Source organism: Nanorana parkeri, unplaced genomic scaffold, assembly GCF_000935625.1.
Source record: "Nanorana parkeri isolate BGI_ZX_2015 unplaced genomic scaffold, ASM93562v1 scaffold1657, whole genome shotgun sequence".
Taxonomy (NCBI): Eukaryota; Metazoa; Chordata; class Amphibia; order Anura; family Dicroglossidae; genus Nanorana; species Nanorana parkeri.
In genome coordinates, this window is record NW_017307925.1 from 154,328 (window position 1) to 172,787 (window position 18,460).

Below are 18,460 nucleotides of genomic sequence, written 5' to 3' on the forward strand. Positions count from 1 at the left end.
GGGGGGGGAAAGAAAACTAATGCACTAATGCAAATCTAAGGGCAGAGCTGCATTTTGTTCAATATTCTACTTGGGTTTAGATGGTGGATGGGATATGCCCGCCCCTCCTCTGAGCCCTTCTGGGTCTTAGTCTGGCACAGCATCTTAGATCTCCATGTTCTGGCAGCCAGTAATAAATATGACCTTTTCATGTTCAATGTTTTGTTTTTTCCTGATTTTAGCAATAAAACAAACTATATAAAAACATATATAAAGAGCAAAATAAAACATATATTAAAAAATAAACTTTACATTGCTCCTAAAACATTCAATTTTTTTTAAAATATTCTCAAATTAAATTTTCTGGATTTCAGGTATTTACTCTGGTGTAGAAAATCAGCTAATTTACATTTACCAACTCTTCCAGTGTCAGAAACTGATCCTGGACTGGTTATTTTTAGAGGCCTGTACTGTTCTGCCTTTAGAAACAGAAAAGCCTTTGTTTACAAGCCTTTAGATAAATAAATAGTTGTCTTCCTGTATAGCATTATTCCTAGTTCATATTCACGCTTTTGTAGTGAAACCCACAAGACATATTGGTGTTGAATGCATATGTAATTAGTTAATATAATTAAATACATGAATAACGGTTTTATTCGTCATCTCTGTTAATAAAGTATAGATAAAGTTAATCCCACATTATGCTGGCATGTTTAAAGGCAGCAATGAGGGGATTACCTGATACAAACAGAATAGGGGTTTTGCATTTCAGATAGTGTTTTTTTTTGTGTGTGTTTTTTTCTGGACTCTGATCCTTCAGTTTCACTTCAAGGTAGAGATCCTTGCACACGTTTTCGAATTTTTTTTCTGTGTTACTTGCTCTTAAATTTGTATCCTCACATGAAAGGAGAACTATGGTGTCAGTGCTTTTCCCCATAGTTCAGAGAGGACACAAACTAGCATCCTCCCGTCACCCAAAGCTCAGTATATAGCGAGCTACAGCTAGCGGTATACTGAGACGCCGCAGCGGGACGGATCCCGACATTACTGTCTGGATCCACCCAGCCTCGTCAGTGGCAGCTGGCTCTGCCTATCCAGAGGCAAAGTCAGTTGTACCCGCCCCTCCCTGGTCTGTTCCACCAGTCAGTGCTGTAAGATCGGGCAGGGGGGAATCCCTGCGGGGAGCCGTGAGTTATAGTCAGTCACGGCTCTCTGCAGCGACAGGATCGAGAAGTGAGCGAGTGATGGTATGCGTTCGCTCACTTCCTGATCTATTGAGCCGACGTGTGACAGTTTCATTGTCACACGTCGGCTCGAACTATGAGGCTGAGTGATTTTCACTCACCTCATAGTTCTCCTTTAAACAACCTCTACTGTAAACAGTCATAACCATCTGACTAATTTCTGCTGCCCATAAAGCACAATGCTATTTGCAGCTCCTGGGCTATCTTGTGGTTTTCCTCCCTCCCATAACTGCTCTACATACACTGCCAACAGGCTACATCTCTGCTCAAAACAGCCGAAGGCCTGCTAAGTCTACCCTTCATATTTCACAGTTTTTATGAACCGCACGTTCCTTTCATGAAGAAAGCTTTCAGTGGTTTCTACTATCTCATCAAGCACACATTGCTGATCTATGAGGGTGGACCATAACAAGGAATGTATGAATTTTGCGCAAACTTTCTAGAAGCTCGTGGTTTTCCTTAGATTACAGTATCGCAGGACAGTCTTTCTTAGCTAGTGATGTGTCCCATCTATTACTGTATCACCAGGTGACATGTGACTAGCTACTGGCAGTATTGATTCTTCACAAGGCTCTGCATGTTAGGGCATTTTGCATGCTGGCTGAGTTCACTTTGCACATAGGTAAATGTATGCTTAATGCAAAACTAACACAAGAGATATATGAAACACTCATTGAGGGGAATTTATCAAAACTGGAGCAGATTTGCACTGTAACCCATCGGCTTTTCTGTCTCATTTTCAAATCTTGCTTGAGCAAATTGAAGAGAGAACTGTCTGCTCCAGTGCTCCAGTTTTGATAAATCCCCCCCATTGTGTTTCTGATCTAGGGCAAATATGCAAATCAGGAATATCAGAGAAAAGTCAGAAGTATTTATTTACACATGGATCAGGGACTCGTATAGAAAGAGGGTCCTCAAGATAGCCATACAAGCATTTTCAGAAGAAGTCCGGAAAGGTATCCTCCATGGTTTTTTTTATTTTTTATAATGGGTTTCCTTTTATTTCCCCATCTCCTTCCCTTGCCTCACATTGGGCCTTCTTTGTTCTTGTGTGGTGGTAGTGGTACACAGCCCTTACTGCAGCAATGAACAGCTTTCACATACAGCAATGGCATGTGAGCACTGTTAAGTGGACCAGTACTGTGAACCCAGGCCAGCATTATGACAAATCATCAGGGTTGTGCCCATGACAGCCTAGGCTCACAGAAAGCGGTTGAATGATGTTGGCAGTTGCCTTTAAAATAATTAAAGGAGAACTATGGCATAAGTGAAATACCCTCATCCCAGGGGTTAGAGCCAACATGTGACACTACAGCCGTCACATGTCAGCTCTATAATTTGAGAAATGAGTGATCACAAACTGCTGGAAGCTCAGTTCACGGTCTTCTCCCCGCAGAGAGCTGTTACTCCCCGCAGGGATTCCCACCTCCCTTATGCGTTTCTTCAGTGCTGACTGTAGGGACTGACTGGTGGGTACAGCTGGCTTTGCTTCTAGAGAGGCAGAGCCAGCTGTCAATCAGACAGCGGGGTAGATCCCAAAAATATTGTCAGGATCCTTCCCAGCTGCAGCGCGGCTCTGTGCTGTCAGCGTATAGTGGGCAATTGCGCACTATATGCTGCATTTTGAGTCACAGGAGGACATTAGTAAATGTCCTCCTGTGACCTAACAAGAACTACAGCCAAAAAAGGTTTGGCCATAGTTCTCTTTTAAAAAATTAAAAGCTGGATCTCTCCCTCAAATGGTATGGTGGCATTTGAATAGGAACTTTAGGTAAATTTTCCAAATGCTATGAGATCGAGATGAAACTTTGCATGTCTTCTCTGCTAAACAAAAAACACACTTTCCCCCTCTCCTAGCAATTTTTGAATGGGTGTATACTACCGGCTGTACAAGGACTAATCCCCAGCACCTATAAGATCCCTGGAATGCAGCTGGGTGAGGGGCATGATGCTACATCAGAAGCACATGCCCAATGAGGCAAGGGATCAGTGATGTGGAATCCAGGTAATGCGCCGGAAAAGATGCAGGCTCAGGCAGATGTAAAGGTGAGGGACAACTTTGAGTTGTCATCGCTGGATTTGCAAACAGGCAGGTGAGCACAGTTCTGCTTTAAAAAAAAAATGGTCACATTTAACTGGACTTGTTATATAATTTTGAAGACTTCTCACCGCTCATTCAAGTTGCTTCCCAAGTTCTGAGTTTCAAGAACATACGCCAGCATTTATAGTCACACGGATGGCTATAACATGTGTTTTTGTTGCAGCCTTTATGAAATGGCAGACCCCTTTGACTTCATCCATGGCATTTCCATTTTCCTGCAGCCTTTTCATGATAACTAGAATTAAAAGAAATAAAATGTTAGCATTTGCCAAGTAGATTGATTTTGCACAGTAATATGCATATTCAAGTCTTTCATGACCAGGGGTAATTTTTGATGGTTTAAATTAGCTGCAGATATTTTTCCGTTCTGGAAACTCTCTTTTTTTTTTTTTCCTTGTAGTTTTGCTTCTGTAGCGTAATTAAGTATTTTATTCTGAAAATGTGCATGTTTGGTAGAAAAAATACATTTGTCCCTCATCTTTAACTGTCAGCACCATGTTGACAAATTCAAATCTTCCCTTTCTTGATGGCCACTCCCATATCTCACCGTGTTGTAGATAGGTAAATCTGAATAAGTGAAAACAGTGCTTATTCCAGTCCAGGTGCACTGTGCTATCAGGCAGCAGGATGGAGCGGACATGAAGACTGGAGAATTGTTTTCTGCTTTGTTTTGCCAACAATAAGTGAAATTCTCAGAGAATTTCAGATGTTTTCCTCTTATCTTTCCCCAATGTCATAATAACACAAATTATTTGTGGGCCCCACATCCTTGAAACATTCAAGGACAGTTTGTGATGTACAGAAAAATGCTGACTTCAAGGCTGAAACTGATTGGAGTGCATGCTTCTGTTATCCTTCTTTAGTCAACTGCATTTTTCTAGGGCCCTCAACTCGACTAAAGTCTGTATCCTTCTCTAAAAGTCGTTGTGAACTGCTACCCTGTCATGGGGCTTCAACAATTTTTAATCTAGCTTTGAAAAGAGTAGGGGATGGATGAGACCCTTGTTAGGTGTTTGTAGTATCCTGTTGGGGAGATTACCCTTTAACTTTCTATCCAAAAAAAAGTTTGGGTTTCATACAAGTACCCCTTTACTGTTATGACTGGTGGACTGGTAAACTCTATTTTTTGTATAAATGCTCTCTAAATAATTCCTTATGTTTTGGAAAAACTTTAATGCTGTTTCAGATCTGAGTTATATTGAATTTTGCACTTGTTTGGGGTATCATTTTTATAGAGATTTTTTGCATGCATTTTTTTTTTTTTATTCTATGGTCAGGACTATAAAAATGTAAAATAAGTATTTTTAACCAGACTGAAGCTTTAATATGCTATGAATTCCTCCCTACCACCCGACCTCTTTCTCCCAGCTACATCAATTTTATTTATTTTAGATGGAATAAGTATGTCCACAAATAGACACGTGACGTGGATGCCTACTGTGTTCTAATGTTAATCTCGGCAAACATGCTCGTGTACACAAAATATCTTATTTGCACGCAATACCTAAATCCCAGAGATGTGGAATGTGTTGCACAGCTATTTTGCAGCAACATATCAGCTTTGAGCTATGGCCTTGAATAATCATTCTCTTAAGTTTGTTTATAGAGCTTTAAGTTGATGCTAGGTCCAGCTGGGCTCTTAAAGGCTTTATTTGTCAGGTAATTTGTATTTTGTACTTTATTAAGCTACATTTCTTGGAAGACGTTGAATTTGTTTTGGCAGCTTTTTACCATTTACCGCCTTTTTATTTGGTGTCACCTTTTTAAACAATATAATTCATGTACTAGTGTTACATTTCACTGTGAAAACAAAATGCTTTGTCCGTATTTCTATTACCTGCCTTCCTTTTCCATGTCTGTTAAGTAAAATATATGTCATCATAGAAGCTAGCATGAAGTTACTGCTGTTTCTGCCCTGAGCTGTGCGCAGTTATACTGTGCTAAACTTGCTAACTTTTCCTGAGATTGGTATATGGCCCACAATACATACTGTATAAACAGACATTTATTTTATTCATTAAAAATTATTACATATATAGAACAAACATAAGGACCCTAATCTGTCCTGATATTCGCCTTCCATAAACTTTACCACAGCAGGACTTGGATCAATTAGGTTTTTCACATCTGAATACAGTAGGATAGTCCAGAGTGAGTATAGGGATGAACCACATCTTAAAATAGCAACAAAGGCACCTTAAAGGAGAACTATGGGGTTAAGTCCTTCCCATAGTTCTCCTTAGGGTAACGGGAGGACACAAACTAGCGTCCTACATCCAGCCGTGACAGGATCGAGAGGTGAGCGAACGCCGATATGTGTTCGCTCACCTCCCGATCTACTGAGCCGACCTGTGACAGTCTCATTGTCACAGGTCGGCTAGAACTATGAGGTGAGTGAAAATCACTCACCTAGTTATCCTTTTAAGGGCTAGTTCACACCAGCCACGGTGTGTTCTTGCCCGATTCTAACCGGACCGCACTGGATCACATTACGGCCGTCTCACTTTGTTTTGTGGCGGTGCATTAAAGTGATTGGCACCGCAGCCACGCCCTTCGGCTGGAATGCGATTGGCTGCAATGGAACGCGTTGGAGATCAATGCCTGCGTTCCCGTGAGGCCGATCGCTTTGTGGCCGGAGCGCATTGCTATGGTGTTCACTTCAATGCACTGCCCGGCCCCGAAAACAAAGTGAGCCGGCCGCACTGCAATCCAGGGCATTCCAGCCAGAATTTGTCCGGAACCCAGTGCGACTGGTGTGAACTAGCCCTTAGAGATGTTTAGTAATGACAATCTACAAACAAATACTTCTAGATAATTGTCGGCTTTTTTTCCTTTGCATACCTTATTTTTCTTTTCTTTCCTAATCTTCTCATATTCGCCATTTTTAACTAAGGACAGGTTACTAGATCTCCCTTTACTTCCTAGTACTCTGGCACATGTGACTAGGACATGTGACCATGCACATCATCTCAGGGGAGGAAAATGCCTTTCTCTGAGATCTCATATTATTACAGATGAGATTTCCCAGCAATGCTCTGCTGATGTAACCTTCCCAGGATGCAATGTTTGGGCACAATTACATTATTTGTGTCAAAGTGGACCAGGTAGTGGAAAAAATATACGTAAAATAAAAATGTTTGTTTAGCTAATGAATTGAAGAGGATTTCATATCGGCATGCAGAGCTGTATGCTGATGTCATTTTTAGTCAAAGAGGGTGAAGGTCCACTTTAAGCAGTGTGTTGCGTCTCCTTCATTGTCCCATTCGCCTATGTTACCTAAAGTAGACCTATAGTCAAAAGCCCCCAGTTACCTTGCTTTCTCTGTTTCTGTAAGAAGCATGATACAGATTGTGTGAATAAAATGCTGCGTGTAGATCTCATCACAGCTAGTCCCATGACCACATTTTGTGGCAAGAAAGGCGTGATCTCTCTGAATTCTGACCGTCTACTTTCTGCGAGACTGTGATGCCACACACCTTCGCTTTTGGTCACATGAGTGAGTGGCTTGTGATCCCGAATCTGTGGTGTCTACAGCCAAAATATTGTACTCCTCTTCCTACAACTATCATTTTTAGGAAGGGGGTGGGGGGCAAAGTAGTATGGAGTTTGCATTGTTTTTGCTGTGGGTCTGCTTTAATCTGTGTTCTCTACAAGACGTGATGAAACAAACCTCTAATATAAAATGTAATTCACCTTGTAGTATAGTATAATCCTTTTAAAGCATCCACAACCAAGCATAGATATTTGGGTGCAGACCTTTTAGGTATTAAGGACTACCCTAAATTTCACTGTAAGCACCTATTATTTTTACACTGCAATGTAAGATTAATAATTGATTTCCCCCCCCCAGTACTGAAACTTAACCTCTAATCCTTAAGATTAACATTTAATCTACCCCAGTACTTGACCCTTAGTCTCGGTTTTATAGTTATCCCCATAATACCTGACCCCTCTACCTTTCTTCCCTTAAAACATAACTGCCTGGTTGTACCTTTTAACCAAGGTAAATTCTGAAGTGAATGTACCAGCTGAACTACGTTACTTAACTTATCAAGCCAATATGTACCTGGTACAGATGTTAAGAGTCTCAATTGGTAACCAGATCATGCAACCCAGAACTTTTCAGCCCTTGAAGTTACATTACCCACATAAGGCTCTTCTTGCAGGGTTTTTTTTTTGGTGCATTGCATGGTGCTTTGTATTTTTTAGGTGCATTTTACTTGCATGACCATCACTGTTTTGGTGGAGACCGTACCATAGATGCAGCAATGAGGACTTATTCCAACACTGTGCACCTGCAATGTGCTTAAAATGCACCAGATTGAATTGAGGTTAAACACACACACTATGCTTTCATGAAGGCAAAAATTGTTTGCAATCTAGATTCATGCACTTTTCTTTTGTTTTTTCGGTTTGTGTTGTGTTTATAACTAGAAATATAAGCAAATTTTATAGTGGTACATTTAGCTTTCAGTGTTGGGAGCTCACTGTTGCTAGTTTTTGCAAGAACGAATGATTCGCAGGCCCTTCACTCTAACCTTCCCTGAAACTCTAATAACAACCTTAATGCTAAGCCATACTAACATAAATGTAACTCTTCTGTGCTAGGATTCTCTGTATGGAAAACCCTACCTGTGCCAGGATCCTGGCTGCGGAATCTAGAGTTTTTATTATACCGAGAGTCTGTAGGGTATTGAGTAATACTGCAGACAGAGCTACAGCAGGTGTTGGCATATCAAATATGTAGTAAAAATAGCTGGGGTTGTCATTTGGAAATTATGACGTTGATATAGCTTTCTTGCAAAATGTTTTGAAAAAATGTTCACTATAGTTTACTGTCCCATGTGTAGGATACTGACATTTTGTTTTAATTCTTTCAGAGGAGAAAATACAACTGCCAAAGAAGGAAAAAGCCAAGCAAAGACGGGAACAGTGGTTGCAAAGTGAGTTTATGTAATTTTAGAACAGAAGTCAAAAATCAAACATATCCAATGATAAATACCTTGATATTGGCATGGCATGATGACTTTCTATATTACAATTTGTTGGAGTATTGATGACTAACAGAATATTATGTGCCGGTGGGCTTCATGCAACAGTTACAAAATATTTTTGCCAGTCAAGATAAGCCTGTCCCACATCAGTTTCTGTTCAAAGACCATTCTACCTCAAGAAAAAAATGCATTGTGAATATTGTCTTTAAGATTGTGATGGAAATGCTACTAAAGTGTACACACGTGTGTGTCAAGTATCTCAGTATCTGTACAGAATTCGAGAATGTTAGCATTTATTTAACTTTATTTGTAACCTACTGTTTCTAGGTGAGCCAAAAATGACAAGTTATAGTTTTCTTATTGTGATTACTAAACGGGTATCCTCAGTATAGCACATTGGGTTTTTTGTACCCCCCCCAAAAAAAGTTTATGAACATTTGTTTGGGTATAGTAGTTTTGTTTTTTTAATCACTGTTTACTTAAACACATGCCTCCATTCAGAAATTCAGAAAGCATAATTCTCTTTAAACATTTATAGGTCAGTCTCCAGTTATTTGTTTTCTAGCGGAGTATTGAAGGGTTTCCAGTTTAAGTACAGTTAGTCCTTGCACTATAAGGACCGGTTCACACCAGCTCTGGTGTGTTCCAGCACGATTCCCTGCTGTAACGCACTGGCGCGCATCCCGACCGGCTTCCTGCATTCAGGGGCGGCAGGGGGTGTGGTGGTGCATTAAAGTGCATAATTGTAGCTTTGTCACCAGCACACCAGTCCTTTTAAGATGGCAAAAGCTTCTTTATTGAAGTTTTTTGTCATATGACCAAACAAGCGCTTTCGGGACCGCACAGGGTCCCTTCATCAGGCTTTAGCCACCAGCACACCAGGATTGGTGTGCTGGTGACATTTCTACAATTTTGCTGACATTTGCGGCACCATCCGCAGTCACTGCGAGCACCCCCTACTACAAGGGACATATCGGTAAGGAGTGCGACAAGGATAGTACTTATTGCATTAAAGTGCATGTCACAGCAGCCATCGCCTCCATCGGAACCAGTGGCACATCAGTGCCTGCATTTCCGGTCCAGTGCGATCTGAAAAAATGCTGCAATTTTTGCTGTGGTGAAGTCAATGGCACCACAGCCACGCCCCCTCCCGCCCCTGAACGCAGGAAGTCAGCCGGGATGCGCTCCGCTGCTTTCCAGCAGTGAATCGTGCTGGAACGCACCGGAGCTGGTGTGAACAGTCAGGTGTAAAATGCTGTGATTTTTAAATAATTACACTTGAATTTTCAAATCCTAACTGAACAAATGTTCAGAAAAGAGAGAAGCTGATTGGTTGCCATAGACAACTGCTCCAGTTGAATATAAACTAAAGTTTGGCTGCCTGACAGGGATTCCTTAGCACAGTTTATTGTCACAAAGCAATCAGTGGAAACAAATGTACCTTCAGCACAATTTTTTGCACAGAATCCCACTCTTTTTAATTTTGTTTTTATATATTTGCACCATTAATCTAGTCTTGCAGGTGCCTGTAAGGAGTTTTACATAATCAAAAGCATATCCTGCCCATTCCTGCTGATTACCAAGTTACATAGATGGGTTCATAGGGTGCTGGGTTTAGGAACGGGAAGACCTGCTTTGTGATCGACTACATCGCCACTAATTCTTAAAACAATGCACCGTGCTGAACCTCTCTTAAGGTGCCCATACACCTTACAATTATCTGCAGACTTTCTATGGTCAGATGTAAAAAGTGCAACAGATTCCTCCATCTACGCTAACCTGTGTGGATGGAGGAATCTCCCACTGGGCCAAGCTTCAGTATCTTGCTGGTCGGTCCCACTGGCTGTCAAAATACCTGAACAATCTGATTGGATGCAAGCATTGTTCAGGTGTTTTGAGCGCCAACGGGGCCAACCAGCAAGATTACGGAAGCTTGGCACAGGTGGAGATTACTCCATCCACACAGTTTATCGTAGATGGAGGAATCTGTTGCACCTTTTCCATCTGACCATCGAAAATCTGCAGATAATTGTAAGGTGCATGGCCAGCTTTAACAATATATCAAACAAAAAGTGTATCTAAATACTGAAGACAAATATACCCCTATGAGAAAGGTCATATACTTTGTAAACTTAATAAAATCAAACTCCAATAAATATTTTGAATCCAAGGTGATAAAGTTCACAGTGTAAATCTCTTATGAGACTCTCATAAGTGTCCAATAAAACAGTGCATAAGTGTTCATACGCATCATTATCAAACAGTGCTCAAATGCAGATTAATGTTCATATAAATCTGTATGATATACTGCTAATATTGCTAAATGTGATAGACCACTAATATTGCAGCTCCTTGACAGTCGCACAACACTGTGGAATGGATGGAGTAGTGGGACCAGACAAAAGAGCAGCTGCCGAATGACTACTCTTAACTGCTGCATCATTCACCACTGACTTTTCTCTTCTTGCTTGAAGAACAAGTTTGTCTGCGTAGAAGATCACTTTAAAAGTGCTCATTAGATATAAAGACCTTCACATCTGAAAATCACTACAATCCACGGCAAGCAAAGCTGCAATTATGTGCCTGTTTATAAATGCAGTGATGTGTGTGAAGCAAAGTAACTAGTGGTAAAACTGCACTATTTGATTAAGAAGTACGCTTTGTTTGTATATAAATAGGTTCTTGGGTATTGGGGAATTGATTTGCCTTTGTAAAACTGCACCAGTGGAGAACCAGCTCAAAAACATTCCAGCACACAGCACGCCTAGCTCATGAGCCGTGTGACAGTTGCAATCTATTGCGTTTTAGCTTTTGCTGTACCTAAGTTGTTTTCGAAGATTCGGTTTTCTAGTAGCACAAGTTCTGGATTTTGAAGAGAACAAATGAAAAAGCATATTTAAATATTTAGGCTTTTTTTTTTTCCCTTCCTGCCATCACATGTGCCTCAAGTTATTAATTCTCTAATAAATGTTCCATGAGCTCAGCTTCGGGCGTGGATAAGTGTGTATTATTCATGATGTTGACATAGTAAGACAATAAATCATCCCATTTTATAATTGGTGGGAAGATGGTGTATGTACATGAGGATTTTACTGTTCATATTGGTATTGCTGGTTATTGTGCTGTCAGTGCAGAGCTTAACTGTCCATTGTAATGCAAGTATGGGCTGTGCAGGAATGTGTGCTATTCCAGTGAGCGAATTCTGCTCTGACAAATGTAAATAACTGCTTTAAGGATTATACTCACTATATAGCACTTTAAAAGAACATTTGTTTCAACTAGTTGTCTTGGGCCTGTCGGGTACTATCGTGGTTGCACTTGGTCTATCTAATACACTGAGTTCACAGGGATTTTGCTGCATAAACATTAGTACTCCATTGGGCTTAATACATTTTTGTCACATAGGCAGATATGGGCTGGTATGTATTATATGCCAGAATTGCTTTACTCTCTGCCAGCTATTGTTGACTGGGCCCTGTTTCAGGATCTTTATAGGGCTCACTGTCCTTCCAAGTTCTATCTCAATGACAGTTTTACATTTGTAGATTTATGGAATTCTAAAACAATGACTTGCTCTGTACCCGCAATTTGCATTCATCGGTCTGCCACTTGCAGTCTATCTTTCCGCACTTTAAGGCAGAACTCCAGACAAAAATAACAAGATGCAAATAAATAGCCCATTAAAAAAAAAAATCACAAAGATTTTGCTGCTGTATTCACCTTGCAGTACCATTTTTTTTTTTTTTTTTTTTTTCTTTTCCTTCTGCCCCTAGATGTCTTCAGGCTGTTAGGCAGCATGATTTGAACCCACATCCTCTTAGCCAAGGTCATGCTGTGTCGCCCCAGCATGTGACTGCTGGACAGTGAATAGAGAAGCAGCACAGTGATGAGTGCCATGAGGGATATGAGAGTTGGGACTCTCATATCCCCAAATGATGAACAAACTTAAAGGAGAACTATGAGGTGAGTGAAAATCACTCTTCATAGTTTGAGCCAACCTGTGACAATGAAACTGTCACACGTCGGCTCAATAGATCGGGAAGTGAGTGAACACATACCGTTGCTCGCTCACTTCTCGATCATCTCCCTGCAGAGAGCCGTGACTGTCAGTCACGGCTCCCTGCAGGGATCCCCCCCCCTCTGATCCTCCAGCGCTGACTGGAGGAACGGACCGGGGAGGGGGCGGGTACAGCTGCCACTCGCACAGCTGGGTGGATCTCAACAGTATTGTCGGGATCCGTCCCGGCTGCGGCGGTCTCCGTATACCGCGAGCAGTAGCTCACGATATACTGAGCTTTGGGTTACGGGAGAAGGTTAGTACATGTCCTCCTGTGACCCTTAGGAGAACTATAGGGAAAAACAGTTAACCCATAGTTCTCCTTTTAATGTTTTTCCCGCAAATGGGATTTCATTTAGTTTTGGATAAAGTCGTTAATATTTAAAAGCGGTATATTTTTTAATGGCCACCCAGACAACTAGAAAGGATGAATTCTTACCGCGTGGGCACAGCCAGCATTTTAGAACACTTTTATTCTATTTAACTTGAAAAAAAGTTTTGGAAACTATACTTTTTAGTGTTTAAGTTGGAGAACAATGTTTATTAATATTATCTGCCGTCTTCTTTTCAACAATACGGTGATATCCATATATGCTGAGCTAGAAATCATTTTTTTCCCATTACATATTTTAAGGCTTGTGACCATAATACTGTTGTGTTACTGTTTTTTTTCCAGTTTTTTTTATTAACCCGTTTCTTTTTTTCTTTAGATGTTAACAGTTTTAGCACAGTGTCCTCCACTTTCACAGGCCTTTGTCATGCAGCTTTAGAATCTGTGTTAGTTCATGTCTGTTATTCACCATCTGTCCTATCTGCTTGCAGTGGTATGCGGCAGCAGATGTGAAGATATTTATTGCAGGTATTCTCCAGTCATATATGAAAATTGCTCATTGAAACAGGCAGGGGACATAGGCTGTCTACATTTTCTCTTCTTGCTTTCCTCCTGGTGTATTTCTTCTTTGTGCTTGGTGGCCCAGTTTTTTTATATGAATGCTGATTGCTTGGTGCCATGTCTGCTAGTGCTTCCCTGGTTGTCGATAAATCACACCGGGAGTTCCCTAATTCTTATCTAAAATATAGGGACACCATGTATCTTCTATCTGAACGGTATATATAGGTAGCCAAATTGTTAAGCAAATTTCTGCTTTTCTTACAAGATTTGGTTTTGACCCCACACCCTCTTGGCTCTCAACCCCCCCTATTGATCAGTGATGCCACCCATGACATTAAAGTACTTAAATGGCTAAAGTGTGCCAGAAGGGACGTGGCAGAATTTGACATTTTACAAGGAAAGTTAAGATTTTATTGTAACTTCCAATGTTTTTTTATTAATATATCTAGTGATTTTTACTTATTTATTTTTTGTCACATTAATTTTTCATGTAGCACAGTGTCCTCCACACCAACACTTTATTGCAACGTATGGTAATACAGCAAGCCCAGTGCAATGTCTTACTGTGCAATTCATTTTGATATTAAAAGACCAACAGAGATTTTTCCTAGGTTGGAAGCCATTTTATATTTAATGGTCTTTGGTAACATAGCACACCACAACCCATAATAAAACATATGTTGCGGCATATGTGTTACTAAAACACAGCCTGTTGTGAATAGCCCCTAACAGCAGCAATTCACTTATTATAGTCTGAAATGACCAGGTTTATAACTAGGGCTGCAGCTAACGATTATTTTCATAATCGATTAGTTAGCCGATTATTAAGTTCGATTAATCGGAATAACCAATTTAGTTTATCAATTGTATTGCAATTTTATAACATGCTCATGATTTCTCTTTATGATGATAACATTATAACACTCTGTTATTGTGTTGAATGTTAGAAAGATTGCTGTATTAGCCTATTAACGGACATCAGAAGATTTATTGCTAGATAAGTTTACCAGAAGTTCACAGATTTTTGTATGAAAAATGTCCTTTTTTTCCCCCTTGGATATGAAATAGTAGAAGCAGAGCTTCAAACATTTATTTTGTAAAGTTGACAAGATAGAGCCAAAGATCCTACTAAGCTGCAGAAAGGCTTCATTTTTAACATTGTGCTTGTTTTAAAGTTGCCCAGTCCAGCGTCAGAGACCACGTAAGCATACACATTAACTCAAATTGTGGAAGCGAGCCATGGCAGCTGTTTTACACACATCGATGGCGGGATGGATAATTTACTATGTGTCAGCACCATGTTTCTTCTGCACCTCAACATCTGTCTTCAATTGGTCTTAGTGCCTGGCTTTCCTCCACTTCATTTCAGCGGACTGTTCTCCAATAAACTATGAAAACTTTTTTTTTGAGTAGTTAACCATTGTACAAGTTTACCCTTTAAATACAACCATATTCTATGTAAGAACAGGTGAAACATGGGGCCGGATATGTATCTGGTCTAATGCTTTATTTCATTTCTGGAACAGCTGGACCCATCCCCAAAAGTCTTCCCAAGTTATATTTATGAATGTGTGCACAGTAAAAGGATTTCCCTGAATTTTCCTTGTGGAAATTGGGGGGTGAAGAAGCACACACTCGGGGCATTTAAACCATGCCTTTTATCAAGTTCAGTTTTGCACAGCTGGAAACTTGACAAAATTGCTCCCCCACACTCTACAATCAGAGAGCCTGTCCTGTGTTTTAGGTGCCATGTGTCGGTGCCTAATGCAATTTTATATTCATTCAACAACCTGTTTTACACTCCAGTGCATGTAAAGTGCGTGTATAGGCACCAAATAAATTACTTAGCAAATATGTGCAATACATTCATATTTTACAATGTTTCATCCCTTCAAAAAACCTGCAAGTACAAAAAGACAACTGTTGATCTGTCAGAAATTCAGTGTTATTCTAATTTCATGTTTGAACTGGCAACATAGTGCCTCTGCTACACTGAAATTCCAGGCAGTGTGGTCTGCCCTGCTCAGTTATTCTTTCTGGGCTACACAACACCCCTTTCTCATCTGCATAGCCTAAAGGGAGGTGTTCTGTAGTCCAGAAGGGAGAATTGGGCATGGCTGTTAACGCCGGTTAGGATTTCAGTGCAGCAAAGAATTATCAGTCCACTACAAGTTAGAAGCTTGGTGGATTTCTACCAGGTTCAAAAGTTATTTTTCAGTGTTTACAGTACTCCTAAAGAAAAAACAAAACCTGGGGAAATATGCATGTATTGCAGAGATGTACTGAATTTTTTATTTTTTTTTGCCCAGACATTAAGCCCCAATCCCTTCTTTGCGACTACACTTGGGGTCGGTTCACACAATTAACAGTGCATTCCAGAGAGGTCAGCCTCTGGAATGCACTATCGCATTACAGCCGGCTTTCTGCGTTCAGGGGCAGGAGGGGGCATGTCGGTGCATTGACGTCCACGGCACCGCAGCCAAGCCCCCTGCCCATATTAGAATGTGTGGCACGCATGCCTGCATTCCGGTCCACTGCAATCTGCAAAAATGTTGCAAGCACTATTTTTGCAGACCGCACTGGACCGGATTACATCCACTGATGTGCCACAGGCTCTGGTGCGGGCGATCGCACGGGGGGGTGGGGGCGTCCACGCGGCCCAGTTCCTGAACGCAGAAAGCCGGCCGGAATTCGATACAGGCTGACCGTTCTGGGAATGCACTGTTTATGGTGCGACCCGGCCCTAAAGGTGCACAGCATAGGTAAAGCAACAGGAATCCTAGCACAAAACAAGAAAACACACACAAAAAAATTAAAAGTTTGCTTCCTGCTACGTTTCGTGCTACTTTTCCTTTTATACTGGCTTTTCAAAATGACAAATTAAATATAGAAGTTCAATGAAAGGTTTAGACTAGTATAGCAGTTTTGGTAGTTAAATAGTTTAGTTAAATAGTGGTCTATACAGCACACCAAAAAGAGAGACAACAGAGAAGGAAGAGAGACATGGAGAGGCTGTCCTTTTTGGAATCAAATCCCACTGAGGGACTATTGGAAGCTATGCATTTCCCCCATTGATTTCATGGTGGTGTGTGGTACTGTGCGCTGTTATGTTTCCAGTGTCCACTCGGATTATACGTTGCCCCTAGTGTGATGATCTGTTGCCGGGAGACTAATGCCAGTGACCATTATGTATGCATGCCAACATTTAGATTTGAGCAGATGAGCACAGTGATGAACAATACATGTAGTAAGTTTGTAAAGGAGACCAAAGAAAAAAATCTCAATAAAAGTTCTTATGTCTGAGAAGGGGTCAAAGGTAATGGTTGTTAGCTGAAAGTGTTGTACACAGAATCCTGTCACCTTACCTAAGGCACTCGTATGTCAACAAAGAGAACTTGCAATAGAGATTGTCTTGTTATGAGTGAATAACACGTTACTCTGCCATCTTAGGGAGGCTTCCGTGTTAGACTTTTACATTACATTGTTTCAGTTTCTACTTTTGGGTCTGCATTAAAATATTACCAGCTTCTGATAGGCACTGCTAAATTTTATGAGGTGCCTGTTCAGCAAGGACGTAAATGGAGCCGTTTGTCATAGATAAAATATTGAATCATGAGAAAAATATGCGTTCAGTTGGTAAATAACTATTTATTGCAAATAATTGCACCCCTTGCAATATTTAGGCATGTTTTGTTGAGAACATTTTTGTTTGTATAAAAAAAAATGAACCCAGGTAACACAACATACAACTTGTTGAGCTGAAGCCAATGCAAGGAGACCTGGAGAAAATACTTTCCAGTTCTATATGGATGCACTGAAAACTACAAGTCAAGTCAAGTTTTGGCCTGTTGTTGTCAACAAATGCATGCGAATAAGCTACTAACTAGGCTATGCATTCTGCAATTTTAAAGCGATTTCAACTGGCAATTTTTGAAGAACTCCGGGCCATTCAAAAATTAACCCTTACAGTGGGACTACACCCACACTGCAAGGGTTAAGTGCTTGTTGTGTTCTTGGGTCTAATGTACTTGTTGCTACCGCAGTGGCTCACCTCTCTCCCCCTCCACTCTAGTCCACTCTAGCTGCAGAATGTCCCTTGGCGTCCTCAAGTATAATACAAGTGTCTGCATTTTTGTATCACACGGTATGATGTCAGCGGGGCTTAGACCACAGGAGCCCAGGGGAGAAGAGGCTGCAGGGAACGGTCCAGCAGCCGTTTATCTTATTTTTTTATTTTAGACCAAAACATGCACTTAAGCCCACTGCAAGGGTTAATTTTAGCTGCCCAGAGTTTTGTTAAAAAATAAACAAACTAATAAAGACAACATACTCTCAACTATTGCATTCTAACCCATCATAATTGTGGGTGGTAAGTTGAACCATCAGTCTTCTTTCAGCAAGCATGATCTGATAACAGATTTTTGTTTGTTATAACATTTTGCATGCTTTAGCATCTGCAATTTGAAATCAAATAGTAATCTTCATTGTCTTATTTTAAATTCTCTTCATTCTAGAAATCGAGGCATTGAAACTGGCCCAGCAGGCTAAAAAGGCTCAGGCGAAGAGAAAAGCTACACCTGTAGTTGGAGATATGCAGCCACTTGTGGACGCCCTGCCAGAGCTCTCTGAACTCACAACTGCTCGTAAGCCAAAGGCACCAAGGAAGCAGCCAAAAGAGTAAGTACCAAGGAATGAAATGCTGCTCGGCAATCAGAACCATAGCTTTTACTGGAGACTCTACAATTACCTTTTTAAAGTACATGTGAACCCAATCATTCATTCAAAATCATTTTCAGTATTTTTAAATCTGTAGCTTCAAATGCAACTGAAGCCAAAAACAAAATAAGGATCGCCACTAGGTTAACTAAATCAACTAGCTTGGCAGCTTACAAGTACTTCATGAGCATTGTTTTAGCATTTGTAAAGGTTTCTGGAGAAGCTTTGTATAAGCTCATGTTTGCAGGGGCATTGATGAGCGCAGAGGTTTTACAGAAATGTATGTAGTGAAGGATGCAGTGGAGCGAAGAGTTGTTGTTGTTGTTGTTATTATTATTATACAGGATTTATATAGCGCCAATAGTTTGCACAGCGCTTTACAATATAAGGAAGACATTACAGTCACAATACAATTCAAGATGGTAAGGAGGGCCCTGCCGGTGAGTTACTTATATTATAAACCATGGGACAACAAAG

At 40.7% G+C, this 18,460-nt stretch overlaps 1 protein-coding gene across 1 annotated transcript in view; it reads left to right on the top strand.

The window, feature by feature from the left end:
- Positions 1-18,460, top strand: part of FAM207A (family with sequence similarity 207 member A) — a 148,816-nt gene that overhangs the window by 86,514 nt on the left and 43,842 nt on the right. The window contains exons 3-4 of the mRNA XM_018571035.1: positions 8,205-8,267; positions 17,782-17,944. Coding sequence (XP_018426537.1) covers positions 8,205-8,267; positions 17,782-17,944 — 226 coding nt within the window. The remainder of the gene's footprint in view (positions 1-8,204; positions 8,268-17,781; positions 17,945-18,460) is intronic.